The sequence below is a fragment of the Gopherus flavomarginatus genome, chromosome 16 (assembly GCF_025201925.1).
Source record: "Gopherus flavomarginatus isolate rGopFla2 chromosome 16, rGopFla2.mat.asm, whole genome shotgun sequence".
NCBI classification, from domain to species: domain Eukaryota; kingdom Metazoa; phylum Chordata; order Testudines; family Testudinidae; genus Gopherus; species Gopherus flavomarginatus.
This window is the reverse complement of record NC_066632.1, coordinates 22,969,997-22,986,485: the sequence shown is the minus strand read 5'-3', so window position 1 is coordinate 22,986,485 and position 16,489 is coordinate 22,969,997. Positions and strand designations below refer to the sequence as shown.

Here is a 16,489-nt window from a genome sequence, read left to right as displayed (position 1 = left end):
GAAGTGTGAATATACTGTAACTGGAATATGCTTCATGCAAAAGGTGTCTTGTAAGGTATCATTACAAAGCTTATAATCTACTGAGTATGTTCATCCCATTTGTATGTATCATTCTTGTGTCTAATGCTAGAAATATGAAGTATAACTCTGAAGTTCTGTTGTAATTATGCAAAGTGTGGGTCATTAATGGTGGTGGCTTGATGGCTCCCACTGACTAGGACAATTGGTTGTAAATGGCTCTGTTTATTTGCAAGCCTTCCTGCATTCGTGTGAGTCAGGCCGGGAAGAATGGAGGTTAGGGGTATCACAAGACATGTGACTATGTCACCTGGTACTGGAATCCATCTTAAACCTGGTGCTTTTCCATTTAGAAGGAGGGGTGGGGACCCAGAGAGACAAAAGATTCCCGCCTTGTGCCAAAGCTAAAAAAGGGGGTGGAACAGAACAAAAGGGGCTGCCAGTCATGAGAAATCCCCTAGTTACCGCCTGAGCTGGAACTAACAAGGACTGTACCAGGGGAAAGGATTGGGCTCAGACTAGTCTAGTCTGTGAAAGAAGCTTTTTGATTTACCTGTATTCAGTTTCTTAATGTAGTAGGCTTAGACTTGCATGTTTTGATTTATTTTGCTTGGTAACTTACTTTGTTCTGTCTGTTATTACTTGAAACCACTGAAATCCTACTTTTTATACTTAATAAAATCACTTTTGTTTATTAATTAACCCAGAGTAAGTGATTAATACTTGGGGGAGCAAGCAGCTGTGCATCTCTTTCTGTCAGTGTTACAGAGGGTGGACAATTTATGAGTTTACCCTGTATAAGCTTTATTCAGAGTAAAATGGATTTATTTGGGGTTTGGATACCATTGACAGCTGGGTGCCTGGGTGCTGGAGAAAGGAGTACTTGCTGAGCTGTTTTCACTTTAGTCTGCAGCTTTGTGGGCATGGTTCAGACCCTGGGTTTGTGATGCAGCAGGCGAGCGTATCTGACTCAACAAGTCAGGATTCTGGAGCCCCAAGCTGGCAAAGAAAACAGGCTCAGAGGTAGGTCCTCAGAAAAACCCACCAAATTGAAATATAACCAAAAACTGAAAGATATTGTTAAATCTGGCAAAAGTTTTCTGTAAAACCAAAAAATGTTGTTGAATCTGGTGAAAGTTTTCAAATTTTCCATTGCTGACATTTTTTTTATGGTTTTGGGGTGGGGGAGATTCTATGTTCGTTTTTGTTGGGTTTGGTTTGGTTTTGTTACGAAAATTTGAAAAGCTTTGTAGAATTTTTTTTTAAAATAAAATTATCTTTTTGTTTTAATTTAAAAAATTTTTCCGGGGAAAACAATGAATATTCCCTGCTTACATCTACCAGAGCTGATCAAATGCTTTCAGCTCTTTCAATGGGTTTATAATTGTTACAATGTAATAAATAACAATAATAAATTCCTTGGGCAAAAACCAAACTAACCCATTGTATTTCTTACTGTAAAGTTTAATGAGATATGATGCATCACGCAGCAAGAAAAGGGACCGAAAAAAGACAAGCAAAAGTCACTACCATGACAACTGGTTGGGTCACAATTGTCACCATGACAGTTGCTCTCTTTAAGGCAATACATAGCAGGTTATTGAGCTGTAAGGGACACCGTTCGTTTCTCTTTTGGATGTCAGGGTTGGGTGGAGGGGCTGAGCTGCAGCCATTAGATGATAAGAGAAGGCACCATCTTCTAGACTCTCCTGCTTGTTGATTTCACCGACGTGGAGATGATGGTTGTTTTCGCAATGGTACTGGACCTGCCTCCGGATCCATACCCTCCGTTGCCTGCACTGTATCCTCCACCAGAGATGGATGCTCCACCTAAGGCATATCTACCTCTTCCACTTCCAGAACTGAAACCAATTCTATCACCACTGCCTCCTCCTTCTCCAAGGCAAATCCCACCTCCAAGTCCACCTCCAGAGGTTAAGCTGCCACCCACCATGGCTGTGGAGGAAAACAAAGGCAGTTGGTTATTCCAGAAGCAAGTCCAGGAGTCCTAGCGCACAACCCACAACCTGACACCACCTCTAACAGAACAAGATGAATGTGCAAGCTACTTACAAATGCTCACAGCACTTTGGCATTCTCCAGACACCCTGCAAGGGAAAAAAGTGGTATGTGTTACACATCCAACAGAGCTGTTATACTGCTAGGAACCCTGCAATCAGTGATATTTCATCTGCTGAAGGCCAGGGTCAGTTTTTGGTCAGGAACTGGACTTTCCATTCTGCAGGATATTCTGACATTTTGGGGGTAAAAAATTATTCCGGTTCAGAATGAAAACTGAAATTTTGAAATTTGCCATGAAAGAAACATTTCAAACTTATTTGTAACAGTGTCATTTTGACTTTTGTATTGTATTAAAATATTAACTATAATATATATATTATGTACACATGCTACTAAATGGAACATAATGTTAAAATTAATATTCTCCTATCATCTAAAAATGTCAAAATGAAATTAGACCAAATGATGCTATCAAAAGGGAACATTCCAACTTTTTCCTGTTGAAAAATGCTCAAAACCAAACACACTTCCACAAAACATTTCAATTCTCACAAAACTGCATTTTTCAATGGAAAAGTTGATGGATCTAGGCGGTACAATTAGACAAGATCTGTATTCTCTTCATTACTATTATTTATTTTGCCATAGCAGCAAAAAGCCCTGACCAAGATCAGGGCCCTGCACAGATACAGAGTAGTAGACAGTTCCTGTCTCAAAAGAATTCTCAAGCTAAACTGTGAAACAATTTGGGGCTGGTATTCACTACATGGCTAAATCAGTGCTGCCATGATTAATTAATCCACCTCAATGAGAAGAGGAAGCTAAGTCAATGGGTGAATGTCTCCCATTGACATAGCACAGTGGAGAACCACTTCAAATCAATGTAAGTTACCTCACTTAACTCAGACTGACTTACAGCATTAGGGTAGACCAGGCCAAAGGTACACAGTCTTACTTAAGGTCACCCAGCAGATCAGTGGCAGACTAGAACTCATATCACCTGAGTGCCTACCCAAAACCCTATCCACTAGACCAGACCACATCTTGCTCTTAAAGCAGCAGTATGTGCTAAATGCTAATATGCCAATATTATTCAGATTGCCGCCTTCTTAGTTGCCGGGGAGTTAGGGGCATTGTTTTAAAAGGGTGAGTATGACGCGCTAAGTTTCCCCATTGACTTCAAAAGATCTGGTCCTCACTATATTGCCCTAACCTGCATTCTTCTCCTTCCAGCAGCTTCCTGTAAGTGGCGATCTCGATATCCAGGGCCAGCTTGACATTCATCAGTTCCTGGTACTCCCGCAGCTGGCGGGCCAAGTCTGCCTTGGCCTTCTGCAGGACACCCTCCAGCTCAGCCAGTTTGCCCTTGGCATCTTTGAGGACCAGCTCGCCTTGCTGCTCGGCATCGGCAATGGAGGTATGCAGATTTTTACACTGCAAGGCAAGACAAACATCTGATGGATTCTGCTGAGGGTAGCACAGAAACCCAGGCCTGATCCTCCTTTGTATGTATATGTCATTGACAATGGTGCAAAGTGAGCGTAAACCACTGACATTTTGGTATGATAGTGGTTTACATTCCATGTGCACTGGTATAAATGACTGAACGAGGGAGAATCCGGCTGCCGGAGCTTTATATTACCCCAGATTTTGCAACAATAGTGAGATCACCACAATGGTTTTCATTTGTTAGCATGGTACAAATCCCAAGACTGGCCACAAATGAAACACGAACTCACAGCACAGTCTGATAAAAGCAGTAGTCACAGTATTACCCAGGTGTTCAGAAATCATGCCACCAAAAAATTATGAGATCAGAATTCATGAGATCATACTAAATAAGCTGGGGCTTCTTTTTATCAGCCCTCTGGTTTTGGAGACCGTAGTATTCAAGTTTCATCTCTGCAATCATGAGGCCCTTTCTTAAATGAAAGCTGAAAATCTCATGTCATCACCTGATTCCAGGAGCTGGGGCTTTAAAACAAAAACCACCACCAAATACCATGCAACGTGTGACTAAAAAAATCACAAGAATTGACAACATGGTAGTCACCACTCAAGAAAGGCAACTAGACTAGACAAAACTAGAAGAACAAGGAGTATTGTGGCAGAAATTATGTTAAAAACTCATCAGCACTTAGCTGTTGATGAGTCTATAGGGAAACAGATAGACCTCAATGCTTTCCTTTAGCCAGAGCGCTTCCTGACATGAACAGAGCTGGCTGGAAAATGGAAATGTGCATTTTTGTTTAAAAAAATCCCAAATTGGAGCAAAAAGCCAAATATGTGAAATTCTTCACAGGAAGGGATTTGCAGAAAAATTCCATTTTAGGAGAAGGATCTAGTCAAATTTGTTTTCTCCAGGCAGGAAGTGAAATTAACAAGAGCTTTCCTGGGAGGAAATTGAGGAGTTGCCATTTTGATTTTCCCAAAAGAAAATTGAAATTTTGTGAAAAGGGCTTTTTCTAATAGAAAAATCGTTGCCGTGGAAAGTTTCTCATGAGCTCTACGTCTACCAGATTTGAATTGCCTGCAGTGAAACGCTAAAGGAAATCATCCCAGGTTCACACTCACACGCATGAAAAAAAGACATACCTGCTTCTTCACATTTTCTATTTCAGCCCGTAGCCTCTGGATCATCTGGTTAAGCTCTGAGATCTCGCTCTTGCTGTCTCGTAGACTGTCTCCGTGTTTCCTCACTGTCATCTGCAGCTCTTCGAACTGGTGTTCAGAAAAAACATCACCGGGTGGTGTCAGACAAAGGCTAGTGCATATACTCTTTGCAGCAAACCATCATCACCTAGTGAGTTATCTCCCAAAGAGGACACTGTTCAGAAGAATCCAGTAGAGTATTCCAAGTGGGGAGATGGCCACCCTCTTGGTCGACATACCAGGGATTGAACCGGGGACCTCCAAAGCTAAAAATTAGGAGCTGCTGCTTGAGCTAAAGGTGCAGAAGTTAAGGAAGCTGGCAATTCATCAGCCCTGTGGGATACGCTCCCCAGTGGGTTGCATTTGTAGCAGAGGTTCGTAACTCATGGGACCGGCTGTTTTTCCATGCCTTCTCCTTTTGCCACTCACTTGGGGGGAATTGCTACTACTGCGGATGCTTGCGTCTTATGAGCACAGCTTAGCCAAGTTGTTAGGAAGTGGTATAGCAGCAGAGACACAGTCTTTAGCAAATAGCCTTATAGAGCCCCGTCCCTACAAACACATCACCCCCATCACAGCTTATACCTCAGTCATCTTGGTCTGCAGCACCAGGGATGTGACCGCCTCTTTGCCTTGGCCAAAGCGACATGTGAAAAGACAGAGCATCCTACCTGTGGATGGCAGTCGCTACTCAGCTCTACAGGATAGCATTGGGTTTATATTTGTCCAATGGCACATGGTGTTTTGCATCCAAACTCCCTGCATCCACTGAAGCCAGTGGCAAAGCTCCCATGCAAGGCATGATCAGGACCCTAGATGCTGGAGGACTCACCTTGCACTGGTAGCAAGACTCTGCCTCCACTCGGCTCCTCTGAGCAATCTCCTCATACTGCGCTTTGACCTCCCCGATGATGCTGTCCAGGTCTAGGTTTCGGTTGTTGTCCATAGACAGGACCACAGAGGTGTCAGAACTGATCTGCTGCATCTGAGACAGTTCCTGCAAGTCCCATAAATGTGGCCTTTAACCCCATCATGTTTTTCATTGTACCTGTTCCTCTCTTTCTCAGCCCTTCTCCATTTCAGATCCTCCCTGACTAGAGAGGTTGGCCTGAAATTTCTGAAGTGCCCAGTGATTTGGAGTGTCCAGCATGAGACGCCTTCAAGAGGCCTGATTTCAGAAGCACTTCCTGAAAATCAGCCCCCCTTTAAATGTATCACAAGCTGGGTCCTCCCAGGTCAGTAGAGTTTATCCAAGAGAGATTTAAGAGATGACTTGATCTCCATCTACAAGTATCTTCACAGGGAAAAGATTTCTATAGTAGACAGTTCTTTAATAGAACAGCAAAAGGCATAACGGATCTAGTGGTTGGAAGGTGAAACTAGACACATTCAGGTGAGAGACAGGGCATGCATTTTTAATAGCAGTGAGGATGATTTAACCAACTGGAACAACTTGCCTACGGATGGAGTCTCCGTCACATGAAGTCCTTAATTCAGGACTGGACTTCTTTCTATAGGAGATGCTCTTGCTTACAAAGTAGTTATGGGGTTGATACAGAAATTTCCGGGTGAGTTCTTTGGTCGTATTATACAGGAGGCCAGACTAGATGTTCACAACGGTCCCTTCTGGCCTTAAACACTAAGAATCTATTTAGACCCTGGTGCTGCTTCAGTTTAAATTGGAAATAGGTTTCCAAAACAAAACCCTATCCTACACAGTTGATATGGATGTATTTTAGAGAGGAATATTCATCCGCAGAAAGCCAAAAATCCCAATCCCCAGCTATCTAGTGGTACCATCCAGCTGTTTAGAATTAGCTCTCAAGGGCTGTACTGCCCAGCTGACCAAGAGAATGGCAAGCCTTCTTACCGCCTCATACAGACTTCTCAGGAAGTTGATCTCATCAGTCAGGGAGTCTAGTTTCACTTGCAGCTCCACCTTGTTCATATAGGCTGCATCCATGTCCTAAAGGAAAGATCAGTAATAGAGTGAATCTTTCCATCTCCTGAGGCTAATAAAATCAGGCTTCTATTTAGAGCTGGACAGAAACCAGATTTTCCATTTTGCAGGAAAATCCATGATTAAGATTTTTTTTTCCTGTTCCGAAATTAAACGAAACCAGAACATTTTGAAATTTCCTGCACGGCTCAGTTTGGGTGAGGGAATAATAATTTGGGATCAATTGAACTGTTGTTGTTCTGGGTTTGTTTGTTTGTTTCCAATAAAGTGAAACATTTTCTTCCGATTTTGATCTTTTTTTAAACTTTTAAAAAAAACTTTTAAAATGAAAAAAAAGTGAAATGCTCCTTTCCAAAAATATCAAACTGGGACATTTGGACATCAAAACACTTCCTTTCATATTTTAGCTCAAAATGAAATTTCCTCAACATTGACACATTTTTCTAAACTTTTCCGTTTTTATGAAAACTGCCTTTTGGGGCAAAAAAAAAAGTTGAGACCAAAAAAACTTCTAATCACTTTTATTAGTGATGCTCCCAAAAACTGGTCTCTAATGTTAGTCTGCCTACAGTAAACCTGAAGCTGGGACAAGCTGAATTGTGTATTGAGGAAGGATATTTCTACGCAAACCCATACAATATTGTCTCTTCGTTTTCTTGTGCTCACTGTCTCTCTCCCTCTACCCTTTTGTCTTATTATACTTTGATTATAAACTCTTTGAGGCAGGGACCATTTTTTTGTCCTGTTTTTGTACAGCACCTTGCGCGATGAGGTTCTGGGCCAGGACTAAAGCTCCTAGGTTCTATTGCAATATAAATAAAAAATAATAATGGAGTAAAACACCTACTGAATTAAGGCTAATCATGTACAAAAAAGAAAGAGGCAGGCATCTGTGTAAGTTGTGTATTTGTCTACACAGTTTATGCACTTCGCCTTCAGCAGTAGAAAGACTTGTACCCAGCAACCTTGTTCCTGATTTATTTTGCTATTATATCAGCCTGACCTGAACTCTTTTCTGAAACTCAGACCTGAAAAAGAGCTTTGTGTTGTTTCTCTTACCAACAGCAGGGCCACCCAGAGGATTCAAGGGGCCTGAGGCAAAGCAATTTCGAGGGGGCCCTTCCATAAAAAAAAGTTGCAATACTATAGAATACTATATTCTCTTGGGGGCCCCTGCAGGGCCCAGGGCAAATTGCCCCACTTGCCCCCCCACTCTGGGCAGTCCTGACCAACAGAAGTTGGTCCAAACTCAAGATAGGCCAAGATCTTAAGATGTGTTGGGGAGCAAGATTCACACGGTGGTGTCTGTTAAGATGAAGCTAACGTTAAAGAGTAGAATTTTACTGAGCAGCAACTCTTAGCATATTCTGAAGACCCTTTTAAGAGCTATCTTAGCAGCGTACTAGCCACAGGATATGCAGTGGAACAAAGAACTTTGAAAATAGCCTAAGATAAGAAGTGCGTACCAAAAACAGAAAACAGATAAGAACCAGAAGATACACAAAATGGGTAGCAAGGGCATAGTGGCTCCTAAATCGTAGGAGAAGTAAGACCCTCTGCAGACTGGATGCAAGCAAACTCCGGGGAGGTCTTCAGCAGTAACAGTTTGTCTCTCTGTGTATGTGCTGTTTTTACTAACTGTTACTTCAATAAATCCAATCAAAGATGACTTACTGTGGGTTTGTTACTGAACTAATCCTGACTCGAGAGAACCGCTCTCCCTAAACATATAATCACAGTTTAAAATTGTAGCAGTCATTGCTTATCAATTCATTGGCTGTTGATGATCAGCAAAATTATGAATGATCAACTCTCCCCCTGTTCTTTTGGGGGGCACTTTTAAACAAACAGTTCCTGACAATCCCAACCATTTTCTGTTCATTGCTTAAAGCTTTCTGTGGGTTTTTACCGGGCTGATTTTCTCACCTGTTTGAGGACCACAAAGTCATTCTCCACAGCTGTCCTCTTGTTTATTTCCTCTTCATACCTGTTGAGTGTAAAAGGAGAAAACAGGGTCCGGTTGCTTATTTTTATTCTTGCCTAAGTCATCGGCAACAAGACAAGGAGGCTAATGGAAATGGGTCGGACCCCTTTGGCAAAAGTCTACCATCGTGTCTGAGGATTTATGGACCTTTTGCCTTCTCAAACGAACCACTGATTGCTGCCATCTTTCTAAAACACCCAACCCAACAAAGAGCCCAATGATGCACATACTTACTACCGAGAGTAGCATGTGACCTCCACCAGGAGCTTCATTCACTTCAGTGGGACTACTCATGGTAGCAAACTTCGCACCCGACAGCAAGGGTTTGCAAAATTAGGCACACAAAGTGGTACTTCCATACTATGTCTGATAGCCCAACTTATTATGATATAACTGCACTCAGGTATTGAATTACGATCTCTCAGGGACTTAGCAGTGCAAACACCTATCAGGTCATCTGGGCCACTCCTAAAATCGCTTAGCAAATTGTACATTTTCTAGTGTTTTGTGCAGCTTTTTTTTTTTTTAAAAAAAGGACTGTCCATATTCAAGGGGGATGTAACAATATCATAGAAATATAGGGCTAGAAGGGACCACCAGTGGTCATCTAGACTAGTCCATCTCCCCATGCTGAGGTAGGATTAAGTACATCTAAACGATCTCTGACAAATGTTTGTTTAACCTGTACTTAAAAACCTCCAATATGGCGGGATTGTAGAGGTGAAAACTCTTCTCACTGTCCATGTGCTTGTGTGAGGGATGCGTGTGAGCTGAGAGAAGAGGTTCCATGAAGGATCAAAGGATTTTGTTGACTTCTGTGAGCCCATGAGTTTATACCGTAGGGGTGTTTGTGGATTTCTCATAGCTCTGGAACAAGAATCGTGGAACCCATCCAGTCAACCTGATCGTTCTCTGTTCTCTCTCTACCAAATTCACAGCCATGAAAAACACATCACGGATTGTGAAATCTGGTCTACCCCTGTGTGCTTTTACCGTATATTATAAAGATTTCACAGGGGAGACCAGCATTTCTCAAATTGGGGGTCCTGACTCAAAATGGAATTGCGGGGACGGTGGAGGTCACAAGGTTATTGGGGGGGGTCACGTATTGCCACCCTTACTTCAGCGCTGCCTTCAGAGCTGGGTGCCCGGAGAGTGGTGGTCATTAGCCAGGCGCCCAGATCTGAAGGCGGCACCCGGCCAGCAGCAGTGCAGAAGTAAGGGTAGCAATACCGTACTGTGCCACACTTACTTCAGAACTGGGTGGCCAGAGAGTGACAGCTGCTGACTGGGGGCCCAGTTCTGCAGGCAGCAGCACAGAAGTAAAGGTGACAATACCATACCAGGCCATCCTTACTTCTGTGCTGCTGCTGGCAGCAGCTCTGCCTTCAGAGCTGGGCTCCCGGCCAGCAGCCACTGATCTCCAGCTGCTCAACTCTGAAGGCAGCACCACCGCCAGCAGCACAGAAGTAAGGATAGCAGTACCACAACCCTCCCCTGCAATAACCTTGCAACCCCCAACAACTCCTCTTTGGGTCAGGTCCCCTACAATTACAACACCACGAAATTTCAGATTTAAATAGCTGAAATCATGAAATTTATGATTTTTAAAAACCTCTGACCATGAAATTGACCAAACTGGACCATGAAATTGATAGGGCCCTATCAATAAGACTACATCCCACCTTATTCACATCCAAGAGCAGGGGATTTTGTTAAATCTCCATCTTGGCAAATTGGTTTCAAAAGTCCTACCCACAAAGGTAAAACCTGACTGATTTCAAATTACCGAAGAGCAAGTTAGAGTGGGATCTGTCCACTAATATAATACAATTAAATCTTAATAATCCATTCCTAATTAGCGAAAAGGTCAACTATAATAAATCCCTACCAGAAGATTATTCTCTTTCAATCAGAACCATAATTCATATTCACATTAGTGCCAGCAGAAAAATGAGTTGAGACAATTCATGAAAATTGTATCCTTCCTTGTCAAAATTCAAAATTTTGATGACAAATTTCATCAAAATTTTGAAAAAGAATGACCATTTCTACAGCTGATTGAAAGGGTGAAGTTTTCATGAACATTTTGACAATTTCTTTTCTCAGCATTTGAAATTTTTATGGACATTTCATCCACATTTCAAATTTTGAAAAAGTTTTTATTATTTTTTTTTTACCATCTCTACAGCTGGTTGAACCACATGACTCAATTTCTGTGACCATTTTGTCCATTTTTTTGTCAAAATTTGAAATTTCAGTAAAAATTTCACCAATATTTCAAATTTTGACTTTTTTGAAAAATCAAATTTCAGAACATTTTCAGAAAATTTCCACCAACTCTAATTATTACTAGAAATTGACCCAGACCAACCCCCAGAACCCAATAATCTGAACTTTGGCAAATTTCCAATTGGCTTCCCAGCTTTCTGACTGGAGGCTGACTGCAATGATTATACTTTGTTATTATTTCCTTACTTGTTCTTGAAATCCTCCACCAGATCTTGGAAGTTCTTCCACTCGGTATCCAGCTGTCTCCTCTCATTTAAGAGGCCATCTAGCTGCTTTCTCAAGCCATTGATATAAGCCTCAAAGAGCTGGACAAGGTTCTTTTTAATGGGGACTTGGCCCTGTTCCTGCAAGAGTTTCCATTTCGTCTCCAGAACTTTATTCTGCTGTTCTAGAAATCAGACCTGAAAGCCAAAAGAAAGTTGTTGGGGGAAAAAAAAGATTAGCTAAAATTTTCATCCTTCTTTTTTGTTTGTTTGCTTATTGTTGTTGACCAGGTCTAGTGAGTTTAACCTTTTGCCCCATACACCTATCCTGAGAGCAATGACTCAACAACCCTGTTCCAGAATCCTCTTGAATAAACAGGAAAAAATGCTCCTCGAACAGCAGAATCAAATATTTGTGCGGGGATTTTTTTCCAGACAAAATTCTCAGTCATAGGCAAAAGAAACGAGCTTTCTCATCACAGAGACACCAATGGATTAGAAGAACCACACCAAAATGGATGGTGTTGACCAGATGGGAGATGACATTTAGCAGGGAATACATCATTCAATTTGTTGCCTTGGTAACCAAGGCTAATGGTCCAGTAGGTAGAGCAGAAACCCATGGTTCAATTCCCTAGTCTACCAGTAACCTTCTCTGTGATCTTGAGCAAGTCACTTCCCCTCCCACTCTTTGTCTCGTCTATTTACAATGTAAGCTCTTTGGGGGAAGGGGCTCTCTTCTGCAGTGTTTGTACAGTCACAGGCAGTTGGGGAGGGGGGCTGATCTTGTGTGGGGTCTCTAGGAGCAATAGAATGTCCCTTCCCCCACCCATCTCACCTTGTTGATAAAGGAGGCAAATTTGTTGTTCAGGGTCTTCATTTGCTCCCTTTCCTCACTTTCTGGATCGATCTTCAAGTTGAGAGGAGTCAGGAGGTTCTGGTTGATGGTCACTTCTTGGATGCCACCAGGTGGGCAAACAGGAAATAGAGGGCCATCCCATCCACCACCGAATCCTCCTCCAGCCCCACCACCAAAGCCACCACCAAGCCCGCCACTGAACTCTCCCCCAGACCCAGCACCACCGCCAAACCCTCCATCCGCTTGGCCGCCGGCCCCAAACCCTCCACAAGTGCCACCAAATCCACCAATGGAAATCCTTTTATTTCCTCCCAAGTTATGCAGGCTCCTACTGCCAAAGCTTCTGGGACTCCAGACTAAGCCTGTGCATCCTCCGCGTGACACCGTGCTGACTTTGTTCCCACCACCAAAACAGGCAGAGCTGGAGCGGAAACCCCCAATGCTGCCTCCTAGGCTTCGGCCATAACACTGGAGAGACATAGCGGCAGCTTCTCTGCAGCAGAAGAGAAGAGAAAAGGAGACCTTGATGGAGCAGCTACCAGAGGAAAGTCCCAGGGCAAAAGCCGTTGAGTCCATCTAAAGACAGTGCAAATCTCTTCCTTTTTATCTGTTCAGGGAGCTAGCTAGGTAACATGGGAGTGGAGAAAGGTGTCAATTTCTGTGTTCCTGGGCTTAGATGAGCCATCACCTCTTCCTTTTGTCAAAAAACTGACCTTCCCTGAAACACACCCCAAAGAGCTAAAAAACTTGCAGCAGTACTGTTGTCTTTGGGAACTTGTTTGCCTCAAATTACTTGTGTTTTCCTTGTACCAACCCAGAATATATTATCCAGAGTCTTACTTGGATGACATGGCATTCTAAATTCCTTGACATATTTTGCCCTAGGGTGAGACCCTTCCTATATCCAGATCACTGACTTTTTAAAGTCTGTTGGCAAGTGTTGGTTTAGTGAATTCAGAAGAAATACCCTGCCTTTCACAATTCAGAAGACAAAACAAAACAAAAAAAAATCAACACAACACAACACACCCCAGGATTGCCCCATAAATCAACTTTCTGCTTGGAAAAAAAATGTTGATTTGCATTCTCCAAAATCAGTTTCTTAATCCAGAGGGAAGCGGTCTGAACTATAGCAATGAAAAGAGGTTGTGGGTTTACTTAGTTAAAACATTAATCTCCATTTTCATTTCTTGGTCCTATTTAAGGGGACTGATGGCATGCTAGCTGGAGAACATACATAGGTTTGCACAGATGTGAGGAGTTTCATTACCAACCGTTCTAGTCAAATGTTTAGTATCTGCAATCTACCGTCCCCCTTTCAGCCTCGGCTAGAAAAGACAACGTCATTCACTATATGGCAAGCAGAGAAGAAGAGAGACTGAGGTGACACTGCTGCCCAAGTCCCCTGCAATGGCAGGGAATTGATTAGGTGAGATATGCACTGATGAGGCTAGCAATCAATCCACACCCTATGCTGCAGAGGAAGGTCAAAAACCCCAACACCCCAGGTCAGGTTGGCCTGGGGGAAAATGCCTTCCCAATCCCAAATGCATGTATCAATATGTCCCTGAGCATGTGAGCCAAACCCACCCGCCAGGCATCTAGGAAGAGGATTCTCTGGCCCACCTCGGAATATTGATCCACCCCATCCAGTGGCCCATCTCCAACATGGACCCAGTAGCGGGTTTCGCAGGGAACTGGCCCTCACATATCTTTGTCAGGACATTACATTCAGTTAATGATGATGTGTGTGCTCATGGCAAGGGGTATTCTGCTTTTAGTACGCGTCATTCACTGGGCCCTGCGTCCAAACTACATCAGAATAGTGCTAGTGATCTCCACCCACTGAGGTATCTGAGGAGCCTACCATGCTGGTTAGAAAAACCATTCCTTCTGGGTTGGTGAGGACAGGAAAGATCCCAGCGTTGCCCTATACATCACAGCCCATCAGTGGGTTGTTGGTCTGTCTCATGGGGTTTCAACAGGTCAGGTGACCTTTTGATGTGAAATCAGGAACATTTGGGTGAACTGATCCCAGGCTATTTGACTTCGGCAAGAAAACAATTGTGGGCAAATGAGCATACCAGCGTTGCGATGGTCACATCGGCTAGTGTTCCATGCCTTTATTGTGTTTCACTAAACACTCTGAAACCTGAACGAAGGATTGCTTTGTGACACCACCTCAGGTCTTAAAAGCCCACCTAAAATATCCCATACATGAAGTGAGTGAGATGAATGCGGACCCTCCTTTTCTTAGAAGCCCAGCGTGATCTAGTGACTGGGGCAAACTTTACCACAGATCTGCCGGACAACCTTAAGTAAAACATGCCACTTTTTCCCCTCCTGTGTTTTGTCTATTTTGATCTTCAGAGCAGGGACCATCTCTAACTCTGTCTTTGCAAAGTGCCTAGCACAATGGAGCCCCGATCTTAGAGCTTGTCTGCACATCAAGTTACAGCGCAGCAAGCCTGGATGTGAATCTACAGCATGCCATGTAGTAACTCATCATGTAAACAAGCCCTTGGGTGCAGGCCGAGGGTCATGCAAATGTAAATAACAGCATCTAGTACTTTGCATCAGTAGAGCTCAACATTCTTTACAGGCCAGTATGATTATTCCCATTTTACACATGGGAAAACTACGGCAAAACAGGTCATATGATTTGCTCTACATCACCTAGAAGGCCACTGACCTAAGACTAGAAGCCCAGTCTGCTGAGTCTTGGTCCAATACACGACTCACTAGACCACTGGCCACTCGTGTAAACTGGTTTCTCATTGGCCACCAGTAGTTTCCCCAAGAACTGAAATTAGGGGGGGTGTTCGAATTTACAGGGGGGTGTCAGGGCCAATGAGATAGAGATATCTAAAAGAGATATGAATAAAGTAAATATTTCGTTAGGATAATGCAAATTTAACATAAGGATAATGCAGGTTACACCAAAACACATAACAGGTCTAGATTTCTAAAAATATATAATTTTTTTTAAAAATGTATTTAATTTAAATTGACTTTTGAAAAGTAAGCCATCATGGGATAAGAGGGAAGTCCTCTCATGGATCAGTAACTGGTTAAAATATGAGAAACAAAGGGTAGGAATAAATTATCAGTTTTCAGAATGTAGAAAGATAAATAGTGGTATCCCAGAGGGGCCGGTACTGGGACCATTACTATTCAACCTACTCATAAATGATCTGGAAAAATGGGTAAACAATGAGGTGGCAAAATTTTCAGATGATACAAAACTATTCAAGATAGTTAAATCCCAGGCAGACTGCGAAGAGCTACAAACGGATCTCACAAAACTGGGTGACTGGGCAACAAAATGGCAGATGAAATTCAATGTTGATAAATGCAAAGTAATGCACATTGGAAAGCAATCTCAATTATACATACAAAATGAAGGCGTCTGAATTAGCCATTAACACTCAAGGAAGAGATCTTGGAGTCATTGTGGATAGTTCTCTGAAAACATCCACTCAATGTGCAGCGGCTGTCAAAAAAGCAAACAAAATGTTGGGAATCATTAAGAAAGGGATAGATAATAAGAGAGAAAATATCATATTGCCTCTATATCAATCCATGGTATGTGTACACCTTGAATACTGTGTGCAGATCTGGTCACCCCATCCCAAAAGAGAGAGATTGGAAATGGAAAAGGTACAGAGATGGGCAACTAAAATGATCAGGGGTATGAAACAGGAGGAGAAATTAAAATGACTGGGAATTTTCAACTTAGAAAAGAGACAGCTAAGGGGGAATATGATAGAGGTCTATAAAATCTTGACTGGTGTGAAGAAAGTGAACAAGGAAATGTTATTTAATCCTTCACATAACACAAGAACTAGCAGGTTTCAGAGTAGCAGCTGTGTTAGTCTGTATCCGTAAAAAGAACAAGAGTACTTGTGGCACCTTAGAGACTAACACATTTATTTGAGCAGAAGCTTTCATGGGCTACAGCCCACTTCATCAGATGCATAGAATGGAACATATAGTGAGGAGAGATATATCCATACAGAGGACATGAAAAGGTGGGAGCTGTATAATCAACTCTAAGAGGCTAATTTATTAAGATGCGCTATTATCAGCTGGATAAAAAACTTTTGTAGTGATAATCAAGATGACCCATTTAAGACAGTTTGACAAGAAGGTGTGAGGATACTTAACATGGGGAAATAGATTCAATGTGTGTAATGGCTCAGCCATTCCCAGTCTCTATTTAAGCCTAAATTGATTGTATCTAGTTTGCATATTAATTCAAGTTCAGCAGTTTCTCATTGGAGTCTGTTTTTGAAGCTTTTCTATTGCAAAATTGCCACCTTTAAATCTATTACTGAATGGCCAGAGAGGCTGAAGTGTTCTCCTACTGGTTTTTGAATGCTATGATTCCTGATGTCAGATTTGTGTCCATTTATTCTTTTGTGTAGAGACTGTCCAGTTTGGCCAATGTACATGGCAGAGGGGCATTGCTGGCACATGATGGCATATATCACATTGGT

The 16,489-nt window shown here is 42.4% G+C and overlaps 1 protein-coding gene across 1 annotated transcript; it reads right to left on the bottom strand.

Annotated features, from left to right (window-relative positions):
• Window positions 1-1,717: 1,717 nt before the first annotated feature.
• Window positions 1,718-12,470, bottom strand: LOC127035447 (keratin, type II cytoskeletal 5-like). The gene is given in 9 exon segments (XM_050925340.1): window positions 1,718-1,974; window positions 2,092-2,126; window positions 3,254-3,474; window positions 4,636-4,761; window positions 5,525-5,689; window positions 6,563-6,658; window positions 8,579-8,639; window positions 11,115-11,329; window positions 11,970-12,470. Coding segments are annotated over 9 exon segments (1,677 nt in total).
• Between the last annotated feature and the right edge of the window lie 4,019 nt (window positions 12,471-16,489).